Raw genomic sequence first — 23,647 nt, forward strand, 5'->3', positions numbered from 1 at the left:
TTGCTAAATTAATTCTTCTTGTGGGATATTTAATTTGATGTGCATTACCTTTTCTCTCTTTGTGAGTGAGTTCAAAGTAATGTTGAAGATTTAAGATATTCTCAAGTGGTTGGAGTGAGTCATTAAATATTTTTATATGTTTAATTCAATTAATGTAGTTAAATAAGAGATATATAGTTGAATTAATGGTAAGAGCTGGGGCTATTCAGCCTGGAGAAGAGAAGGCTCTGGAGAGACCTGAGAGGAGCTTCCAACACCTGAAGGAGGCAGCAAGAGAGACTTTTCAAAAGGGCTTGGAATGACGGAGAGAGGGGGAATGGCTTCAAACTGAAATAGGACAGGTTTGGATTAGATAAAAGGGAGAAATTATTTGCTGTGAGGGTGGTGAGGCACTGGCACAGGTTGCCCAGAGAAGCTGTGGATATGTGAACACTCCATCCTTGGAGCGTTCAAGACCAGGCTGGATGGGGCTCTGAGCACCTTGGTCTAGTGGAAGGTGTCCCTGCCCATGGCATGGGGCTTGGAACTGGATGATCTCTAAGGTCTCTTCCACCACAAGCTGTTCTGGGATTCTGTGATAATCAACCAACTCATCAGCAGTACTTATTTGATGTTGTATTCAAACTTAACTTGATAGATAACATAGCCAAAAGAGAATTTTCCAATCTAATGGATGAATACAATTCGAAAAATCTGGTTTCTTGTTAAATACCTGATTTGCTTTCTTGGAAATGTCCATCAGTATCTGCCTAATCAGTTCTGAAAGTAAATTGCCAGAATATTTGCCAAAAATAGTTGAATGTCATGAGCATAAATACAGTAAATCCTTTAGACATGTAAAATTTTAGGTATAATATTTTTCTGTAGACTAATCCCAGTGTATTCCTATCTACTTACTGATGTAATTTCTCTTCTAAAGACAGTGTTCAGTGACTGGGGCCATGCATGTTAGGATAGAAATCCTGGCCATCTGATCTATCTGTTTCCAGTTCCACAATCTTTTTTACTCTTCTGTTCTGTGTTTTTCACTTTGTCCATGGATGAGAAGGTCAGGAAGAGCTAGGAAGAATTTCTTCTGAAATAGACAGGAGAGAATTTAATACAGTAATAATAATAACAATTACAAAAAAAAATTGGAAAGACAAGTTGAAAAAGGAGCCTTCTCCTCATAACCTTTCCATGGTCAGAAGAAAATGCAGGGCTAGTCTTGCTCTGCATTCTTTCCTAGAAGTTTCAAAAGGTAGTACAAAGGTTGCCCAAATTTTTATGCTTCTGAGAAGATCTGTCTTTTGTTTCCTGGGTAGATAGAGTAGGAATTATCTTTGTTCTCAAAATTTATCTTTGTAGCTGCATAAAATTAATCAAATCAAGTAATCTGTGAAAATCAACGAGATTTGCACTGCTGCAATAACCAACTTGGTTGTGATTTGCAAAGAGCAAATCTACTTAGTGGCCTAACTTGTTTTAGGATGTGGATTTCAAAGTTTCATGGGTGCAAAATGCTAAATCATGGACTGTATAAAAACTCATTTTCACACTTTCTTTCCATATTTAAAAACCACATCTGTTTGTTTGTCAACTCAGGAATATGAGTTTCATTCACAAAGTCTCTTCTGTTGCCATGACAGGGATGAGTTTCAAAGTCTTACTTTTACTCAGTATATATTCCCCATGTGCTGTTGTTAATGGAATAAAATTGGATCATAACATTTGTCAATTTATTTTGAGATTGGAATTAAGGATCTGGAAATGTTGAGCTTTTCCTTGTATTTGCTCTGGTTTGATTTTGCCCTTCTTTTTTGTGTTGAAATTATGCAATTATTCATATTAAAAAAAAAGAGTAAATTGTCACAAGCAAATTAAAGCCTTGTTTTGATTAAGATAGAATGTGTGTGTAAATTGTAGCACTTGCTGCTCTGTGTTCTGGGCCTGCTGTTGCTTTCTCCACTAGCTGAGACTCCAGTATTTAAAATGCTCCTTTTTTTTCATACATAAAAATGTACCTCCAGCCCATCAAACCATTTCCTTGGGAAGTTGTGGCTCATGACAGCGTGACCAAGTTAGTGTTCTAACCTGGAAATGAAAGGGAAGCAGAAGCTGAGCTGTTTGAGAAGCACTGGCACAGCAAGAGATTACCCTGTCTCATTTTCCCCAAACCACATTTTTCTGGAATTATCCTTCCACAAGAGTCCCCACCCAGGCAGTTCTTCTCCCAGATGAGGTAAAGGAAGCCACCATCAAGCTGAGCTGGGAGCTGCACTGGGCTTCTCTGAGCTGGAAGCCTCTCCTCATTACATCACACCTGGCTACATTTCAGAGATTAATGAGCGGCATCTTGTCAGGTTTAATACATTGCAGGGCTCGGGTTCACGTGGAAGATGGAATCATAAATTCCCTGAGCTGTGAACTACACCTTAAGGACTCGCAGGGAGTTCTGAGAAGGCAAGAAAAAGAAATGACTGTAAACTACAGAGTGTGCCAGTTTTGAGAGAAACCTGCAGATTTTCTAGGACATTAGGTTTCAAAAGAAGGATTACACACAGACTAAACAGAGTAGAAGTCATAAAAATTTAAAGACATCACAAAAATAAGATCCTTTTTAGGTATGACAGAATACTAAAGGAAATTTATACTGAATTATGCCACCCAAGCAGACCCATTAATTAATGTAATGAGAAAATATGTTCCATTTCCAAGGACCCAAGCATGTCAGGAAGCATTTGACACTTTTAAAAGGGGGAGAGGTGAAAGCATGCACTTCACTGCTCTTGAAATTCCCAGGTTTTAGCTTATCTATTCACATTCATTTTTGGGCTGCTGAGGCTTTAGGATATGTACTAATCAAGAGAGAAAGAAAAAACTACTGCAAGTACTGATACGCCTAAAAAAATGTAAACACATTTCTGCTGAATAACTCAGGATTCTCTTGTATCCTGAACATTGGAGAGGTTGTCATGTCATATCATAGGAAGGCAGGAATGAAAAGAATCTTTTTATTGTCAAGATATGACTGAAAATATTATGTATGTAAAATTTAAAAATCCATAAGGAGATGCTCTGTGTTCATTCCAATGACTTCTACTTGTAAAGCTGGCAAGTAGGGCAATTTGCAGGACCAGGAAATAAAAGCCAGACATTCTAGGTTGTTCAGACATCATTTTTCTACGCAAAGGATTTAAAAAATCAGGTTCTAATTCCTTTTCTCAAGAGTTTTATCCCATTCCTGTTATCCAAGTATTCCCTTGTATATTGCTTGGAAATTCTTGCAGTCATTCCTTGATAGAAGCAAACTGAAAAATTAGTTTGAGCCTTAATCTTTTTTTTAGGATGTGAAACTCCCTGGTCCCTGTTCTTTCATTTCTTATCTGTGGTGTAATGGCTGGTTGATGTTGAGTATGGAACATTGCAGGTAGCATCTTCTGCAATGTGTCTTGTAATTTTCCAGTTGGAATAGCAACTCCCAGATGTTTTCACATATATTTAGTTTCTGATAGATGGAACTACTCCCTCCAGATGTATTCTTAGACTTAATATGTTTAACCATCTACATTTCTGAGGCATCACTTTAATATATTTTAATAAATGTATATTTTGTACTTGTATAGCTGATGCTTAAGGATTCTTTAATTTACAAATAAGTATAATTTTTGTGCATGCAAAATTTTAAGAGTTAAATACACTGGTGTACATAAGTGTGCACATCTGATAGAGCACATGGGTGATTTTTGGGATTAAACTTCATTTCTTTTCACTTGGTGGCAGGATTTGGGACTGCAGATCCCTTTTCTTTTTTGTGCTAAGCAGCTTACGTGCTGTGTGTGCAAAACTGTGCTGTAGCCAAAATAATACTTGAAATATTTGGTCACCAAGAAGCAGCAGAAAGAAGGCCAAACCTTATGTTTTTGTGACCACATAAAAAGCAGGAGGTAAGTAATAATAGCTACCCTATCTGTGTGGTTGAAATGCAATGTAGCAGTTATTTTATAATAGTAGGGAACAGAGGCAGAAAATGCAGGAGAATTTTACATTTAATTGAAATCAGTGAAAATATTTTGCATGGGCAAAATCCAGTTTATTTACTTCAAACATTATCCTATAGTGCACTGTCATTTTATAGGAGTGCTGATCACTACCCTGGTTATGTTAATCTAAATATTTGCAATGCAGAGAATATTAGTTTGTTTAAAATTGCTTGTCTCTTGTAGCTGCTGTGGAAAGTTTATCAGCATTATCTATTTCTGGTAATATATTTATTACTGAGGAAAATGTGCTAATAATCCCATTACAGATAATTGAAAGAAAGCTCTTCCTGAGCAGGCAGCTTTCAAAACAGTCAGAGGACAGAATCTCATTTGCCTCTCTTTACTCTTTATAAAAAGGTTAATATGAATTATTAATTCATCCCTATTAATTTGAGTGATCATTTTCTGATCTCTGGAAGTTTCTGCTGAACTGAGTAAGGATACTGGAGATGAGCCTTCTGCTGTGCCTGTGCTGCAGTTAGCAGGGATTGCAGCAGGCAGAGCACATTTCTGAATGAGGTGTCTGTAAGCACTTCAGGATACAGGTTGCAGTTCAAGCAGTCCCGTAGAGCTTCACAGCCTCACCTGGGATGTCTCTTTGCTGCCCCAGACTTCCTGATGCCACCACTGGGCTCCTGCTCATACTCCAGCTGACTCAAAGCTGTGTCCCAGGCCTCTGTTCAACTCAGTAGTCACTCAAAAATTCAGCAAACACTTGTCTTCCCTTTAATTTCCTTTTATAATATAGAAAACACTTCAGTGCTTTCTGGTACTTGTTCAGAAGATGTATGAAAGGAGTCATATAATCCTGTGGGGTTTTAGTTCTCATTGCCATAATCTGGCAAATCTTTTGTTTTGAGCTTTTTCTTGGAGTATTTATTTGTCAGGGGACTGAAGCTCAAAACTCACAGAGATAGTCATGTGCTCCACTGAAGCCCATTGCTGTCTGAACTTGACTTCCTGAAGTCTCTGTTCAGCTTCCTCAGATTTCAATCTCTTGGGTTGGTGTGCTGGCATCTCTGAAAGGACAGGCAGAGCTCCTATGGACATCAACACATCTGGATCTATTCTGTGACTTTCCTCTGGCAGGTGGATTTTGAAAACCAAAAATTTGTAGCTCTCGGGTGGTAATTTTTATGTTGGCACTGTTTTCTTAGCAGTGTGTGTGATGGCTTTGTGCTTTTTCTGTTTAGTCTTCTCCACTCTGTAAATGACAGTCACAGAATAGTCTGAGTTAGGAGAGACCTTTAAAGGCCATCCAGTCCAACCACTCTGCAATGAGCAGGGATGTCTTCAACTGCATCAGGCTGCTCAGAGCCCTGCCCAGCCTTGAATATTTCCAGGGATAGGGAATTCACAAGTTCCCCAGGCAACCTGTGCCAGTTTTTTTACCACCCTTTGTAAAAAAACTTCTTCCTCATATCTCATCTAAATCCTCCTTCAGTTTGAAACCAGTGTCCCTTGTCCTGTCACAACAGGCCCTGCTCAAGAGTTTGTTCCCATCTTTCTTACAAGTCACCTTCAAGAACTCAAAGACTCCAGCAGGGTCTTACCAGAGTCTTTCCTTTTCCAGTCTGAGCAACCCCAGCTCTCTCATCCTTTCCTCTTAGGAAAATCATCCCTCCAGTCATGTTTGTGTCCCTCCTCTGGACCTGCTCTGTGTTTCCTGTGCTGGGGTCCCCAGATAGAGAGGAGGAGATGCTCTGCCTTTGCTATGAAAAGGGGCTTTTATAATTTGTGAAATAGTAATAATTTTAAAAATCCCTGATTATTCCATATGAATAACAAACATTTTGGGTTTTGTCCTTTTATTCTTTTACAAAACTTCTTGGAGATTTCAGAGATGCTCTGCCCCAGTGAGGGCTAAGTGAAGAAGTGTGGAAGAGGCAGCATTGTCAGTGCTGCCTGCTGCAAACAGACCTTAGAAAATAAGAGCCCAGAGGCAGAAAAGGGAGTTTGACTCACCTGGAAGGAAGCACTGGGACACTCAGTCCTGCTTCCTAGAGTGTGAATATCTAAATTGCTTAGCAGGACTCATTTAGTGGGCTAATTCACACTTTCAAATCAGCTTTCTAGGCCAGAAGATTCTGACTCTGCTCTTCCCTCTCTTCTTTTGATCCACTGCTTTTTATCACTTCTGGCTTCACTCTACCTTGGATTCAACCAGAAAGACTACAGTCAAAACAATTTCTTGGGAAGGAACCAGCAGTTAGATCCACCTCTTTGTGAATTTAGTGGTGTTCTTATCATTAAACTGGCACCACCACCCATGAAGTTAATTGAGGTGCTGGCTATGACTAACTTTTCAGGATTCTCCAAGGTCTCAAGCAAGCTTTGGCAGTTGTATGTCTTATCCTGCAATGCTTTTAGAAGGAGATAATTATCTATCTCCATATTGTTCGGGTACTTCTGAGCATATATGCCAGCCAGAGAAAAAATGTAGCTGTATTAAAAGAAACGTAGAGTTCAGGTGCCAGGATATTGAAATAGTGCTGGAAATTGAGTAGATGAAGTTCTTTAAGACTCAGAAGGGTTTACCCAGAAGGGCACAGGCCTGAGCCACACTTTGGGTAGACATTAATAGCACATAGCTTGAAAACTGCTGCCTTTTGGGGGGAAAAGTGGTCCTAAACACAACAAAACAACCAAACCAATCCTGTCTAATCTGTGTGTGGGTGACATCAACACCAAGGCTGTAGGTTCCATATGGGCCTTTTCCTGAAGAGTTAGACTTGATGATCCTTGTGAGTCCAAGTCAGAATACTTGTGCATATTCAGAATGTTCCATCTGGGGTAATTTTGGGTGAATCTGCAGTTTCAGCAACCACTGCTGCCTGTGTATTATGTGAGGGATTTCATTTCCAGGCTAATAGAAGATGTGAAGAATTTGCAAGACAATAAGCTTAAAAAATAATAAAATGCAGTTTATCTGTATACTGAAAATCTGATAATTCCCTAGAAGTTCCATCAGAAACAAAAAACTGTAATTACAAATGCAAAGTAAAAATTATTCTAGTAATTTACAGGGGCCTCCTAGACATGAATTAATCTTACTACTAAGGTATTTAAATAAGAAACCTGAGAAAATGCCAGACAGCTGTATTTTTTGGAATAATTTTAATTAGCTAACATGGTAATGAGTTTACTGGTTGTATTCTGTTGCCCATACTGAAGTCTGTGCAACTCAGTTAATTTCCTGCATTTTTTTCTTGCGGAACCATCTTAAAAGCTGCCTATTGTTTTACTTTTTCACTGCTTGTTTGCATCTATCTAGAACCAAATAGCTCTGAGTAAGTGCAGAAATGATGCATGAGGTATTAACATGTGTGTGTGGCTGCAGGTTTGTGTTACAGATATAATAAGCAAGAGGTATATATATGTGTGTGTAGGCTGCACATACATCTTGGAAACCTTGGGGTTAGGCTGACATAAGTGCCTTCTGATGGCTTGCTAGCTAAGATCCAGCACGAGGCTCTCTGGGGATGAATTTCTTAAAAAAATAAAAGTGGGTTCGGCCACATTTATTTGATATTACATTCATAGGTGTAAAATAGCAGTTTATAGTTTCACTTGTCCATTTCCCTTGCTCTGGACCTGCTTCCCTGATCAAGAAATTCAATAGCTATTAAAAGCTGCAGCTGTACTAACAGTCTTATGCTTTATAGGAGGCATTTTGCAGCTATTACTGCAGAACAGGCGTTCTGTGCCAGTACAGATGTTACGTCCACCTTTTTCATAAGCACTTTATCTGCACCATGGGCATTGCATTTCTAATGTTTGCCTGAAATGGCTAAACATGCTCTGTGTCTGTAATTTATTTGGGCTGGTGTAGTTTAAAGGCCTGAAAGCTGTGTCTGCACCTGTTCTATTCATCTGACCAGGAAAGCAGAAATTCCACTGCAGGAGGGTTTGTGCAGCTTGGATCTCTTCTTTATTAATCTCCTGAACCAAAGGCAGCCATTTGCTTCATGTGTATGCTCCCCTTCCCTGAAGTGGAAAGAGCTTGCATATATGTCACAGAGTCCAAATTTTCTTATACTGAAAGGAGAACACACCTCTTGTTCTAACGAAGGACAGGCATACAGCTCCCACATTGCCTCCCTCAGCCTATCTCTGAGCAATCAAATGTGCACAGTGAAAGGTGAAACATAGAAGTGGCTCCAGTGTGTGCAACAGGAGCAACCTGTGCTAGGATAATGACACCAGTTTCATTGTGGGACAATGTGACAGATACTTCTGAGTGAAATGTATTTAAAGTGATATAAAATGAGTGAAAAGGAAAAGCCACTGCTGAGCCTGATTCACCTCCTGATAATGCTGATATCAGTGAATTTGTGCTAATGGAAGGTAAGCAAGAGTTGAAGATGACTGAAACATTGTGAATATCTGAATTTTGAATACTGAATGCTGAACCAGTGTAAAAGCCATTCATTCAACTGTTTTAGCCCAAAGTTTTGGAATTCATGCAAAATCCAGGAGTAGTCCTAGCTCTGAAAGACAAAAAAATAAACAAAAAAAGAACTTAAAAAAAAAAAAAAACAGAAACCACCCCAAAACAGGCAAACAAGGAAGGCACTGTTGAGTGAGGTTTCCCAAACCAAAGCTATGTCCCACTTTGCCCATTTCTGCCAGAGACATATGTCATCTGTAGACATGTCATCAAACATGACTCAAACCAACCCTTCCCCCAAAATAAATAAATCCAACCACATAGACCAAAATGATTCTTTGGCATCCTAAAGATTCTACCCTACTTACTTGTGGTGCATTTTTAATTTACAGTTAAACCAGGAGCTGATCCATTACTTAGTGTTTTCATTAAAGTAAAACAGAAAAAAAGCACTTGTGCCATGATCAGTCCCTTGAAACACTTGTAAATATGTACTGAATTTAGTGCAATAGAAGAGAGAAGCAACATATCTATAAGAAAACAAATAAAGAATCAAAGACTTAAGGAACAGAGCTGTATGTGGAAATAAAAAGAAGGCAAGAAAAAGAAGATTGTTCAAAGTATATATTTTGGGAATAGTGATTAAATACTTACTCAAATATATTAGTAGTAACTGTATTACTAACATAAAATGCTCCTGAATTGTGCATTTATGCTGTGGATTCCTTTTGAAAGTTCTGATGGCTTTTGGCAAACCACAGAAGCCTTGTTCAAGAGGCCAAGGATACCTCCTTTGGTAAATCCAAAAGCAGATTCAGAATTTGGCCCTTCAGGAGTAGGATACCATCAGAAGCTTTAGTTAGAATTACAGTCCTGCTGTACAGAGCTGAGTGCATATAATTCTCCAAGTAAAATTCATGTCTTATGTGTTGTAAAAGGAATGAAAGGTAGCTGTTAATTCCAAGGCTTATAAATATGTCAGTGGGTTTTCATAGTGTCTTAATAAATTACAAGAATAAACTCAGTGACTCATGATGTCACCAGAACTACACGCTGCACTGTATTTATTGTAATTATGTACAAAACTCACAGAATTCTTTTTACTATCTACATGAATATATAGGTCCCACTAAAAAATCTAAACAATCCTCAGGGATTTCTTCATTATTTATTTGCCATCTTTTAGCTGTTTTCTTGTTCTGATCACTTCTTCAAATGAAGAAAATTTTCAAGAAAATGTATTTAAAAGAACATTGCTGCAACTGCTGTATTTATTCATAGAAAAGCTGAAATAAAATACAGTTTCCAAATATCCTCAAATTTGGGTGAAGTTCAAATTTTCCTTGGATCCTAGTTCTCTGGCTGGCCACCAGCCCGTATCACTAATGGTATAGCTAGCCGAAAAATGGAAAAACAATTTCATGAAAATTTCAAGGTTATTTTGGCTTCAATCTGAAACGTAGAGATAGCATCAATATCATAGAGTTGGTAATGCTTCATTCTTTAGTTTAAGAAATAAACACAGGACAGGCTAAAGGCTTTAGGTAAGTTAAATGTGCAAGACTAATTCAACAGCATTTCATATTACCAAAGCAAACTTAGTGTATGAAGAAGCCCTTGGCTCTTTGGAGCTCTCTGTCCCAAGTGGTTTTTGCTGTCCCAGATGCAAGTGTAGTTTGCATTGAAGTGTTGTGATGATTAACTGTTCTCTTCTATCATAAACCACAGGGCTGATCTGTGGAGCTGGCCCTGCTCCCATGTGTGTGCTCAGGTGTTGAGTTCAATGGAACAGAACCTGTTACTTAGGATGGGGAGAAAAGGAAAGAATTCCACACTGCATCCATGTTTTATGGCCCTCATATAAACCACTGGAAATGGTACCTCTGAATTTAACACACGCTGATTTGATGACGTGCTCCTCTGAAGATACAAAATAAACAACAAAAAAATGACCCCAATGTTTCTCCCTCTGTTGCTGAACTAATTCTCCAAGATATCTGTGCTTCCAAAGCCTGTCCCCTTGTTCCAGCTGCATGTCCACTCACATACTGCTTGCCATGCAAAAGGTATCTTTTCAACATGGATGTCTTCATTTTCTGTCCAGGAAACACCATTCCAAACTTCCCATTCCAAAAATAATAGCAGTGTTCAGTCACATTTTATGAAAGCATCTTAGAATTTATATAAATAAAACTAGTGTACATTTCAAAGAATATATAAAAGGCTGGCGTTTTTCTTTTACTGCAAAGATCAAAGAGCTGATTAGAATTAAAATTTCATGAACTTTAAATTATGCATTTAGTCATAAAAATATAAAAAAAAATTAAAGCAGCAGGTGTACCTTATACAGTAAGATAAAGTTTAATATATTTTATTAGCTTAAGGGACACAGAATAACTATCTAATCAGAACTTCAGGCATGCATTTACATAAATATATTAAATTAAGAAAAGCAATTATACACTTAAACATCCTTTTGTCTAAAAAAATCATTAAATCCACAGATTAACAATAAATCCAACTCTATGTATTTATCACTTCCAGATACAACTGTTCCATTTCTCAGATATTACACAAATACATTTGTTAGAATTTATATGCATTATACATATATTATATATTACATAATAGTGTGTATACATACATGGTGTTCAATAATATAATAATAATTTGTAGTTTTTATAGCACTTTTCATTTGAAGAGCTCAAAGCGCTTTTACAAGGATGGATTTCACTAATTTTTGGATGGGAAGTGGAGGCACAAAGATGTAATTATTTCACGTTATACAGAATTTGTGACAGACAGCAACTGAATTCTCTTGTTGAGAATTTCAGTCCTGCTGTCTCCCTAAAAAGAAATGCACATATAGCATAGAGAGTCTGTGTAGGTAGACTTGCAGAGACTTGTAAGGTCTCAAACCAAGAAAACATTAATTATATTCATAATGTTAAGCACATGACTTCAGTGAGGCTCATATGCTTACAATTGCTTGTGTGCTCCCAGCTAGACCGGTGCCAGTATATTCTTAGTAGTATAATTCATTTTACAGAAGATGCTTAAACCTAGTTTGAGTGATATTTTCTAAGCTATTTTCCCACATTTCAAATGTACATACAGCACCTGACAGCTATTATGAAATAAAACTTGTTGAACAGGGGAATGCCACTACAGTAATGTTCTCAATTGACAGAAGTTTGTTATTTCCTTTTCTGCTTGGCTCCCATTACAATCTAATTGTTCTCAAAGGGGAATTGAAGTTTTAATTCTGCAGTATATTTTGTGGGGGACAGCTAATAGCATTTCTGGATAATTCACAGGGTAGGGTTGCTGCTCCTGGTACTAATGGAGACCACTACAAGCTGCATCTGGTGACTTAATACCAGGTGGGTTCTGGTCTCAGTATGTCTTGAGATGAATTAAGGTCATTCTGCACACCAGTTTTGACTGCCTAGAACATTTTCTTTTTAGTAGCTCCTCCTAGGAAGATTCAGAAAATGGGCTTGTTTGTTACTGCCTTGTGATGCAAAACACCCTTTTGTCCTACTGTAAAATGTATCCTACATTAAAAAAAAAACCTGTCTCCAAACCAGCCACTCTCTCTGCCTTCTTTCCAAGAATACTGTGAGCACAGCCATTGTGTATATTCACTTGCTTTAGCTGATGTTGCCTTTCTGAAATTTCCTGGGAATTTTAGCAGTTTTTCACTTAAAACATTTTTTACTTCATCACAAAATGAAAATAAATAGGAAAATCTCATAGACCATAGAAGGACCTTTACTATATGATACACTGGACCCTCTTGGTGGTGTATAACAGATGGAAAGTTGTTTTTTATCAGTAGAAATAAAACTCTTCTCCAGTAATGCAGCTTGCTGGCTGTGCAAGAATGTCTGACAATTTCATTTATGGAAGCCTGACTGTGTGCAGTAGAGAATAGGCAAAGACAGAAATTTTTTGCATATAAGCCAGAATATTAAATGTCTGTGAATGTCTGTAGCATAGAATGATCACTTTGATGGTACTTTCTCAGTACTGAGAGCTCAGGGAAGCAGGAGACTCACTCAGCTTTAACATCAGCTGAAGGCTGGACATTTAAAAAGCATCAAGAAGTCAGGCACATTTTGTGTAAATGCTAGCAACACCTATAAGGAAACCCAGGAGGACTGGAAAGCTCTGTAGAGCTTCCTGCAGGGCTGGGGCTGCACTCTTATTCCACAAAACATTGGTGTAATGCTGCAGATGCAGACATGGAGAGGTCATGTGTGCACTGATGTCTGAAGTTAAGATCTTCTGCCAGCTAAGTGGATATCTTTTAAGGACTTAATCCTATAACTAATGAAGTCAATAGGAGATTATCAGTTGACATCAATGGGCTTGGAGTCATGCCCTCAAAGATTAAAGTAATCCTGTACTAAGCTTTCAGGTGGCTTCTGCTGTTTCACACCTATATCCCAAAAAGTACGTGCCTTATTTCACTGAGTTACTCTGTTGTTGAAAACAACAAACTTTCCAGCAAAACAGCCTTAATTTTTTTTCAATGTTTCTAAAACATTTTGTACTGAAACTACTTAGGGAAATATTTATTTATCAGGTTTTTGTAGCCAGAAGCCAGATTATTTGATATAAATTTTCTGCAAATTTGAATTGAAATAAATTTAAAGGGTTGGCTGCATTTTTATGAGTATTTTACATTTTATTTTTTTTATATTGAAAAATAAAAATAATTACTTTTTATTTACCACTTGGCTTCCTTTTGGTTTTTTTCCAAGAGAAAGGACACCTTTTAAGTTGGACAGAAGATCAAAATGGCAAATTTCCTGATTAAAGTGATACACAGATAATCTGAAGGATAGTAAATTAAAATGCATTGTCTTTTAAGAATTTACATGATTAAGGAGAAATTAGCAGAACAGGCTGTCTTTGGACTTGTTTTTTTCCACATAGAACTAATCTTATAAATGCCTATTTCATGGGTGCAATCTAATCTTATAAATGCCTATTTCATGGATGCAATTAGAATTAGATGTATGAAAACTCATTTTCACCATAGTGCAACTTTACACCTGTGGAATTACTTGTTCATATTTTCAGCATCTCCATTTTGCATAATTTTACAGGAAAAGGTCCTTGTTTCTCAGGCCAAATTAGAGAAAATGTGTACTGAAAAGCTACATTTCATCATGCCAGGGATATCATTCTGGTTTTCAGTTAAGGCATCTGATCCCTGGATTGCAATGGGTAAATTTGTGATAAGCACAGTGACTGAAGTGATTTCTGCCCTCCTCCAGCTCCAGTCTGTTTGTGCCTGTGCTGTGTGAGGCTGGAACTCCTGGACTGTGAGTGCCCAGCTAAGACACAGTGCTAGAAGTCACTATAAAATAACAACATTCTGTGGAATGACCAAAAGATAAAAGGGAAGATGTTGATGCACACATCTGTCAGGCAATTTCAAAATTAATAAGCACCTGCAGCAACCAGGGATTGCTGATGTTTGCTGTGGGTCTAGAAAGGAAGAAGCTGCAAAACCAAATAGGACAAGTACGTGAAAGGAGGAGATAAACAGAGGTGTCTTGTCAGTGATACAGAATTTATATTCTTATTTATACCTAACTTACACTTTGTTTGCATGAAATAGAATAACATGTGAGGATTTAAAGGTAAAAAGGGTTTGGATCTGAGTCCCTGTCTGTTAACAGAAGAAATTTATTCCCAGAGGAGGAGGCTTTGAGTTAGTATTTCTTATGGGGCACATTAGAAAAATGAGTTTACTGTTTTTCTGAAATGGAGTGAAATGATTTGGAGCTGCTTTTGCATAACATCTTTTTGTCTCCCTACTTATCTATGGAGTAAAGATGTTTCTCCTTATATTCCAGTAATATGCCTTCTTTCTGATCAGCAGCAGGTAAAAAGAGAAAGATGAGTTTTCTGTCCCAAAATAATAAAGCAGGGGTTTAACACTAGCAGGCATCAGGGAGAGTCATGTTTCTTGCAACAGGTAGGTTTGTTCTCCTTCAGCAGCAGAAAGGCTGAAAGAATGCCTGAGATGTACAATGTGTTGGGAACAGAGAGGCAGTAGCTCCAAATAAAGGAAGAAATGAATGGAATAAAAGATTAGGAGAGAGAGACACAGAGACAGAGACAACTTGAACACATACATAAAATCCCTTCTGGAGGCCCTTATCTAATTGCCTCATTTATCTAGTTTCATTTATAAGCTCAGTTTTATTCTGGGACACTCTCGGAGGCTGTGTGAGAATGGCTGCAGAATGACCTAACTGGCAACAGGCTTTCTACAGACCCTTTTTTTTTTTTGTATGCCAATTCTCAGGGCAATTACTGCAGTTGCCCTTTTTATATCAGCATCTTGGGTGGCTAGGCCTGGGGTTTGCTCACTCTTTTTAATAGTATAATTTCTTTTGATAAATAAGCAGCTAGGATTTTTTTTTCTTTCTTTTTTTTTTTTTATGAGAATACTTCTTTTCCACTGGGACTTCCTATGAACATGTGGGCTTAATGCAGATGCCTGCTTTCACACAATATAAAAGATGATTTAAAAATGAATCAAAACAGTTTCACAAACTATCTTTCCTCTCCTTTAAACCTTCATTTAGATTATTTTTTAATTTTGAAGTTTTTATGAAATTACTCAAAGATTTTTTTTAATAAAACAAACTGAAGAATTTTGCTTAAATTTTGCTTAAATTTGAAAGTGATTTTCTGGGTGCAGCACAGTTGATGTGAGTTTTTGCTGTTGATTTGAATGAGGCCTGGATTTAATTTTTAGCTCTTACTGGATTTTTATTTTTGGATTTCACTAGTAAACTAAATTTTCATTATTATTAAGATCAAAACTCCAAGATCATTGTTTTCTGTTCTCGGCATGACTGTGGCATGTATATATTATTGTGAACCTCCAATTTAGGTGCCATCTGTGGTATTTTTTAAGGCATTAAGCAGTGAGAAAAGAGCTATCACATCTCCCCAGCTGGTTGTTGAAAACAATGTGTCACAGTAGAGTTAAAGTGGGGTTTATTTTTAAATATATTTCATTGAAGAAAGTGTTAAAGATGTTATCTCTGTCAGATATTTAAACGTTGCTAAAATACTTCAGCGACTTTCTTGCCTTGCTGACTATGAAAAGTGTAATAAAACCGTGCTATGTGACAGATTTAGACAGCTGGCTCATTCATGAGAAGTTCACATTTTTGTCACCCACGTTGAATAAGGAAAGATTAGATGCTAAGGTCAATTTACAAAAATGGTTGTCAGGACATTTTTTAATTGTAGAACTTTTTGTGATGGAATTCAGGGAAAAGACTAAAGGCAGAAAGCAGCGGAGACAAAGAGCTGCTATTAACCTACAGATGCTACTACAGGGTTCATTTTAAGATTGGTCACACTGCTTAGCCAATGAAGTGTTCGTGTGACTATAAGGGACCACCCTTTTCTGGGGTGAGAGGGCAATCTGGTCTTCATGCTCATTTAATCCCAAGATGTCTTTCAATGGACTGTCAATTGAATCTACATTGTGCAAAATTATGCATGCACTTTTTAATGCAGACCATTGTTCTCTGAGCACTTAACCAAGATTTCTCAACCAATTTCCATTTGGCATGAGGTCACTTGAAACCCAGGCAAACATATATGGAAGGCAAATGTAATTGTCTGTTCCTCAGAGCTGAAATGTGTGAGACACAGAAATGCAAGTATCGGTTATGCTGTAATTTCAGATTTAATACTCGCTAAATGAACGCTGACAAATTTCTATAGAGGAAAATTTGTCGCATGCTGCTGCCTTGGAGAGTTGATTTTATTACTGGAATGTAACATGGGGAAAGTCTTTTAGATCTGTTTGGCTAAAGTGTTATCCATCTTTGATACATGAGCAGCTGCTTCTAAGGATCACAGGATGTGCACACTGGGGCTGCTCTGCTTTCTTTTCTTAGGCAAGGTTTTGTAAAAGCTGCAGTAGGTAGTTTGCAGGTAGTGCAAAGGAAACCTGATAGTTGGTAAGCAGCGAACAAAGAAACTGCCAGTAGAGCTGGAGATAAGAGGGCACCAGTTCTGCAGAATACATCTAAGTAATTAATACCTTAGAAAACCTGGCTACAGCACGTACACCACATTTATTGATACATTTACAAAGACTTGGTTTTCTGTTGGCTCTCCAAGGAACACTTAGAACCTCGTTAGGCAAGAGCTGCTGTAGGTTTTGTACTGGTGACACCATGCACAGGCAGCCCATGCTCATGCGAGCTCTCGCCCCGGGACGTCCCTTTCAGTGTGGCATGGGCAGAGTCTGCCTGGATGTCACCTCTTGCACTGTCCTGCTACAGTGAAAATCACTTTATGGACACTTGAAACACATGCTGCAATTTTATTAGGGTTGGTGGGTGTTTGCTTTTTTTTTCTCATCCGGTGTAAATGAACACAAGTTGACACAAGGGTACATTTCTAGATTAGATCCACAACACATTGAAGTGTGTGTGTGTTTGCTCTCTTTCCCAGTCTTTCCAATTAGCTTGGTGAAAAATGTAACTTTAGTATTTTACAGGACATGGTAAAGCTGTCTCATCTAGGTGATGTCTATATTATAAAAATAAAATAAAATAATATAAATATGTAACATGAACCCAGTGCCCATCGTTAAATAAAATATATGATAAAAAGCAGACCTTCTAGGATGACTGGTTTTGAAATATGCGAATATAATTTAATTATTAAACACTTGAAACAATCTTGATATTAAGCTGCGATAACCAGACTTTTGCATCTATGCTAGATAAAGAAATAACATTCTGTAATAGAGTTACATTGATGAAAGTGAAGGTTACAGTCTTACAATGAATTGCCTAGATAGGAATGCATTAAGCAGTTCTGAAATATTGTCTCATGAAGGAGTTCAGTTTACCTTAGAAACTGTTACAACTGGATTTTATTAAGTCCAGCAGTTTATACAGCGATGTTTGGAAACTGCTTTCTCACTGCTATAATCAGATAGGTACAGGAACGAGATTTCTGGGATGTCAAGGAATCCATTAAGACATCAGGAAAGTCCTTTGACGAAAATGTATTTTACAGTGGAATTGCTTCGTAAACTATTTCTCATGAAGAAATAAATATTAAAAAAGATTCCACTCTCTGCAAAACCGTATTTGTGATAGCGGCTGCGTGTGTATGTGTGCACATATTGGATATCGGGCCGTCTCTGGAGACGTGCAGGAATATTTACACACATACAGGGGATTTTTCTGCACATTGGTGGATATTACACTTAAATTAATAAAGGAAATCAAATCACCGGTGTTTGTTGCAGGATAACAGTCTTTCAAAAATGACAGGATTCAAAACAAATGCCCGCTGAAAGTGGAGTTTCCAAATAGTCCCAGAAACTATACAATGTAGCTGGTTAGATCCAGCAAATAGGATGTCATATCTAGGATCTGATCCAGAATACCTGCCCTTGTCACTCTTCGGATGTTTCTGTCCACTTGTTCACACTGGGGGCCGAGATAGCCTTTTTTACATAAGCATTTATTAGGTCTTACACAGACACCTCCATGTCGACAGGCTGGGTCGCATTTTGCTGTGGGTGAAAAAAACAGCGATTTTCTAATTTGTTTAGATCATCACAAACCAAAAAAAGGTACACTACACATTCATTTACAGCTTTTCTAACCTTCTACTGATAAAGCATATAAATCAAAAACAACATAGAAAGGATGACATATTAGGAGTGTTGAAAGCATATTTTCTAAAGTTTTAGAATATTAGGGGGAGGAAGTAATTTTGTATATCTGTGAGGACGTTACCTGGGACAAGACTGATAAACTCAAATAACAGATTTTTTTGAAATGTCCAATTCCCATATTCAGGTTTCATTTAGGAATCTCAGGCAAACTCCTTTATATACTCAGAGTTCTGCAATACACACGTGCCTTAGCAAAGCACACTACACCTGAGCAGTGCACCCAATGCACTCCTTTGGCTCTTGAATCACTTAATGCTGGGACCAAAGTTGAATTCCTATTGGAGAAAAAGAGCTAGGGTGTTTTTTTCAACCATTTTTATCAGTTATATAAGTTTCAAAGCTTTCTCCTCTCTTTAGCAGATGCCTGGCGATTTATCTATAGAATTCTAGGTTGCTTGCTTCCGTCTTTCAAATATAGCTCCTATTTTAAATTGTATCCAGTGTTAGCAAAATTAATAATCCATAACTTTAGTTGTGGAAGTATTTTCTTCTGGGGTAGTCACAGGACTGTGATATATATAATGTATATAGTATATCTTTCTTTTTCTGCAGGTGTTATGCTGCTTAATGTTATTGATTGCAATGAACTTTAATGTGGATTTATGGATATTTATACTACACTCTAAAAATGCATATTTTCTTAATTCTATCCAAGAGGTTCTTTACTACATGAAAAGGAAACTCATACCTTGTAAGGTAAATTTCTAATTTAAAGTATAATAGTAGCTTGAGGTTCAACTGAGACAATCCCTATTAATTGTCATGTGGGATACAGGGAAGGAAGATCCTTAGTCTAAATATTTTCTGTGGCTTTATTGCTCATCATGTCCATCAAATCATCTATCATAAAGTTGTGATTTTTAAAACAAAACAGGTTATTCAAGACCCATTTATGTTCATGTTGGAGGCATTTTTTACTTTTAAGTTCCACTTGGACCAAGGCTGTGGAATGGGCCTCATTCTCTAAATGCAGGACAGCTCTGGAAAGTGAGGACAATTGAAGTTGGGATATTTGGCCAGATTAGCTCATCCATTTCTCTAACCTGCCTTCATTGCTGGGTTGTGGATGGTCAGCTCATGAATCTTTGCCAGTAAGATACTTTATTAGTGGCTTGTTAATTTAATTTCATTCCAAAGTCACTTCTGCTCATCACACAAAACCTGGAGGTTGCTGAAATTTACACTCCAGCCTATTAGGACTTCATAGCTGACCCTGCTTCACCAGGGCCCTCCTAAGTGCCCTTCCAACCTGAATTATCTGTGATCCATCGTGGGATCCTTGTTTTCCCTCAGTCCTTGCTATTTCTTTGAGTTCTACTGCCACAATATTAACATCTCTTTGTGTGATCATCTGGTCAAACTTGCTGACCAAATACTCCCAGTCAGCGCTGATGCTGAGAAATAAAATCTTTGTAATAACATCTCCTGGTACCCAGGCTGGCTCTGGAACAGCTGCACTGGCCAAAATGACACAGCTCAGACAGAGCCACAGTCTCTGAGACAGTGATGGCACAGGTGTGACACTCTAGGCTTGTTCACCCCATCCTTTGACTGGCACACCCAGCATCTTAGTTCACTCACAGTCACTTTTCCAAGTGACTTTTAAAAGGTAAAGCAACAAGATAGGATCTGATGAAATCACTGTAATAATGGATCACAATAACATTGGTTATTTGCTGTTTTGTGATACGTTGTACAGAGAATTCTCTTCAACAAACTGGAGCCATTTCATTTGGCAGGATCCAAAGCAAGTATGTACCAAAACTAAAAAATATGCATTAAATTAGTGAACTGCAAAAGATGCAATGGAGACCTGCAGTTCTTCTTTACCATCTTTCCTGACAAGTCACCTCTCTTTGACACTGACAGTGATAATACTGCAAGTGGAAGATGAATGTCCAAACACAGGACATGTAGTGATTTCATCTCCTTTCATTTGAAAATCTTGGTGGAAAAAACAAGAATACTGTTGTCATGTTTATGCTATCAGTTGCATTCTGCACTGGCTCACAATGCATTAGATGTTTTAGCAGTTGCGTTCATCTAAAGACTTATTGTTCTCCTGCAGCTCATGAAATCAGTATTTCCTAATGTTGTCTTACAACTGAAAGACAATATATTGGTCAACATATACTGAAAATTTCTCTGAGCAAATAATTAAAAGCCAATTATGACATGTCACTGCTGTTTTCACTTGTTGCTGTGAATCTGTATACAAACCAGTTCTGCAGAACTCTCCTTCCCAGCCTTGATTACAGCAGCATTTTCCTGTGGGAGTGCAGTGCCCGTTCCGACAGTGCCTTGAGCATTCAGATGTCAGTATCTGTGCAGGCTGAGCTGTTCTTTTGCATTCTTCAGGGACTAAAGGCCTGAAAAAAAACCCCATACAAACCAAACAGAGTTAAAAGTTGGGATCAAGAAGAAAAATTTTGATTTTTAAATTAAAGGCTTGATTCTCTGCTGTAGTATTATCAGTAGGAAAAATCACGAGATTTCTTTTTTCCTCAGAAAAAGAAGTAAGCCTAGAGATGATATGTTACAGGAAAATGCAGTACAATTTGCTATTATTTTATGTAACTGCCTTCAGAGATCTTCCACAAGGTTAAGCAATATTCCTTGAGACTTCTTGAAGCATGAACCTGCCAAAAGCAGCCTGCTGAAGGTTTATCTTCATAAAGCTGCCAGCTTATTGCAGGCAGCGATGGTGGGGTTTTTTTCATTTCTAGCTGATCTAGATTTCCCCTAAGAAAGGGAGAAGAGTAACCTGAACAGATTTTATGGCATTGTGACATATAATAATTTTGCAGAAGTATCTCCTCTGTCTACGAATTCAGCTTTAAATTGCTGGCTTTTTATTTCCATATTTCCATAGAATGATATTTGGATTGGGCATTCTGGATGCTTATTTAAGCATCTGAACATCAGAAAATACTTTTTCTCTCTGAGAGTGACCAAGCACTAGCACAGGTTGCCCAGAGAGTTGTGGAGTATCCACCACTAGAGATACTTGGGAATTGTGTGGGAAATTGGCTGTGGGAGTCCCTGTTTGAGCAGGGGGTTGGACCAGGTGCCTTCCAGAGGTGCCTTCCAAACTCAGCCATTCACCATCAGGTGATTCTGTGGAATGTGTGCACAAAGGAAATTCTAGTTCAGATGACTTAAAATATTTCTGATACTGGATGTTTTGGTTAGGATGATAGGACCATCCAAAGGCTACAGGTTCCCAGCAGAGGTACCATGTTTTGTCTCTGCTGTAGGTTTGGTTGCACAGGTACAAGTTTGGAAAATAATGTCAGGATCTCCCAAGTGATCTAATCAAGTAATTGAAATAGGAGCATCATGGGAAATTAAGTTAATGAGTGACAAATACAAAATTACTCATTCCCTAGGAAATCACCTTAACTACTGCCATACATACTAAGCTTGAAATGAGCAGGAAAAAGATTCTAATAGTTTAGTGGGGAGCTTAGAGAAACCTTAGTTAAGTGTCCATCTAGAATCCAAACAAATCAAAACAAAATTCTATGAGAGAATAGAATAGAATAAGACATTGTTCATTATACTGGCATCAGTATTAACATCCCAATTATGTGCAAATAGCTGGAATAGCAGCTTGTGCACTGATTACTCTGTCACATATGAAATTCTTAGACTGATACTCCTGAGCAGAGGCAAGGATAGCTTTTGGGGTCTGAGAAAGAATGGCTATGATGGAGGTGTAGAAAACGGTGACAGAAGAAAAAGAGGAAGAAAAATTGGCAATCTTGTTTATCTCCCATTTCAACATCAGAAGAAACATCAAGGGAAAAAATTAAGCTAAAGAAAATAAACTCGCTGAACTTGTGACTACTAAGATATCAAAAGAAATCTGAAGCCCATGTTCTACTAGGATTTTTAAATAGATATTTCTGTGTGCAATGGTGCTATTCAGAGTAATATTAGATAGGGTAAAAATAATTTTTTAAAAAATAAGCATTCATACCAAGTCCCTCACCAGCTGACTGGGCTTACATTTCCCCCTCCCATTTTGACATGCATCTTGTTAATGGTTCACTACATGGTTTCTTGCATTTTTCCTTGAAACAGAGTAGTAGAGTACAGGCCCACTGGTTTGTTTCAGCACAGCACTTTCTCTGCTCAGTCTTAATTACTACCATAATTATTTAAACATCCACACACAAGAACTGGTTCCCCAAAGATGTTAAGGACAGAAAGAATGTGTAGGTGCTTCTTTAGCACAGCACCAAGTCCTGATTTCCAAAGCATTTCTGAGAACCAGACTGAAGGTCCTGTATTATTTAAGGGCTTTGAAACATGTTTTGACACCTTTGGTGCAGCATATTTGAAACCCTTTCAGTTTTACTGTTTACATATTTCCACAGCTGTATTTTAAATAGAACGCATTATTTTTTTAGACCTGTAAGGAATTCCAGTTCTGTAATGAGCAATGAGTGTATTACATATGTTCTGGTTAAGAAGGTTCCTATGCTTAAAAAATTATAAGCAATATTCACATGCAATGCTGTTTTGGAAATGGTTATAGAAAATAATATGATTTTCAGTGCAGATTTGTTCAGATTTAAGGTAAAAAGATCTGTCTTCTAATTCCTACATCTGGAAGAAAAATCTACATTTGAAATTATTTCTGTATAGCCAGCTGCACAGGATGCAGCATTCTTTACCTGTCACTACTTAAAGCTCATTTATTTCAAGTTGCTTTAAATGGGAGGCTTCTCTTTCTCTTGCTCAAGCACAATTACAGTGCAGAGTTTAGCAGGAAACATAACCTCAGATTTCTGGAGCATCTCTTGGAAAAGAGCTCCAGTGGCATATCTTTATCATATATCTGTATTCATATATCTATATCAGAATGACCTCTTAAGTCAAAAGGTATTTTATTTGGGAAGATAATGATTTATTTTATGAATAGATGTGAAGTATTTGTCTATGATAGTGCTATAATACATGGTTCTTTTTGTATGCAATAAGGAAGGCAGAAGTCACACTTCTTTGTACCCAGCTGAGCATGGCTGGTCACTTTTATGATTTAAAGTTTTCTACCACTCTTGGTACTTGTGAATATAATCTTGCCTTTTATTCTACCATCAATCAAGAACTTGTACTCATCAGCCTTGGATAATATTTATTAATGATGGGGTGGAGTAGAAACAAAGATGGAAAAAATTCTGGTTGGCAAGGTGCCTTAGGAGAAGAGGAATACAAATGCAGCTGCAGCGGAATCCTCGCGTGTGAGAATGGCTGGTTTCCCTGAGCTGTGCTCTGGGAAAAGCCACACTTCTTTCTCAGCATTCGAGCGCTGCTCTGGGACCAACACGTGTCGAGAGAAAGCCTCTGCCCCACAGCACTCACACTTTGCATTCTTAGGGCTTGGAAAGGGTGGAAATGTTCAGGCTGAGCACAAGTTGAAGTGAGTCTCACAAAGATAACGCAAGTCCTGAAACCGACTGCTGGGACTTGATCTCT

At 37.8% G+C, this 23,647-nt stretch overlaps 2 protein-coding genes across 5 annotated transcripts in view; one reads left to right on the forward strand and one right to left on the reverse strand.

Annotated features, from left to right (window-relative positions):
* Positions 1–23,647, forward strand: part of ANAPC10 (anaphase promoting complex subunit 10) — a 141,389-nt gene that overhangs the window by 74,086 nt on the left and 43,656 nt on the right. The window lies entirely within an intron of this gene.
* The window catches only part of HHIP (hedgehog interacting protein), a 67,890-nt gene continuing 54,993 nt past the window's right edge, over positions 10,751–23,647 (reverse strand). The window contains exons 11-13 of one of the 2 annotated variants that reach the window (XM_031066406.1): positions 20,384–20,532; positions 17,892–17,998; positions 10,751–17,783 (exon numbers count right to left, since the gene is read on the reverse strand). In XM_031066406.1, coding sequence (XP_030922266.1) covers positions 17,757–17,783; positions 17,892–17,998; positions 20,384–20,532 — 283 coding nt within the window. In that variant the 3' untranslated portion in view covers positions 10,751–17,756. Of the gene's footprint in view, positions 17,999–20,383; positions 20,533–23,647 lie in introns of both variants that reach the window. The other variant, XM_031066404.1, reaches the window with a different exon arrangement.

Source organism: Geospiza fortis, unplaced genomic scaffold, assembly GCF_000277835.1.
Source record: "Geospiza fortis unplaced genomic scaffold, GeoFor_1.0 scaffold11, whole genome shotgun sequence".
Lineage (NCBI taxonomy): Eukaryota > Metazoa > Chordata > Aves > Passeriformes > Thraupidae > Geospiza > Geospiza fortis.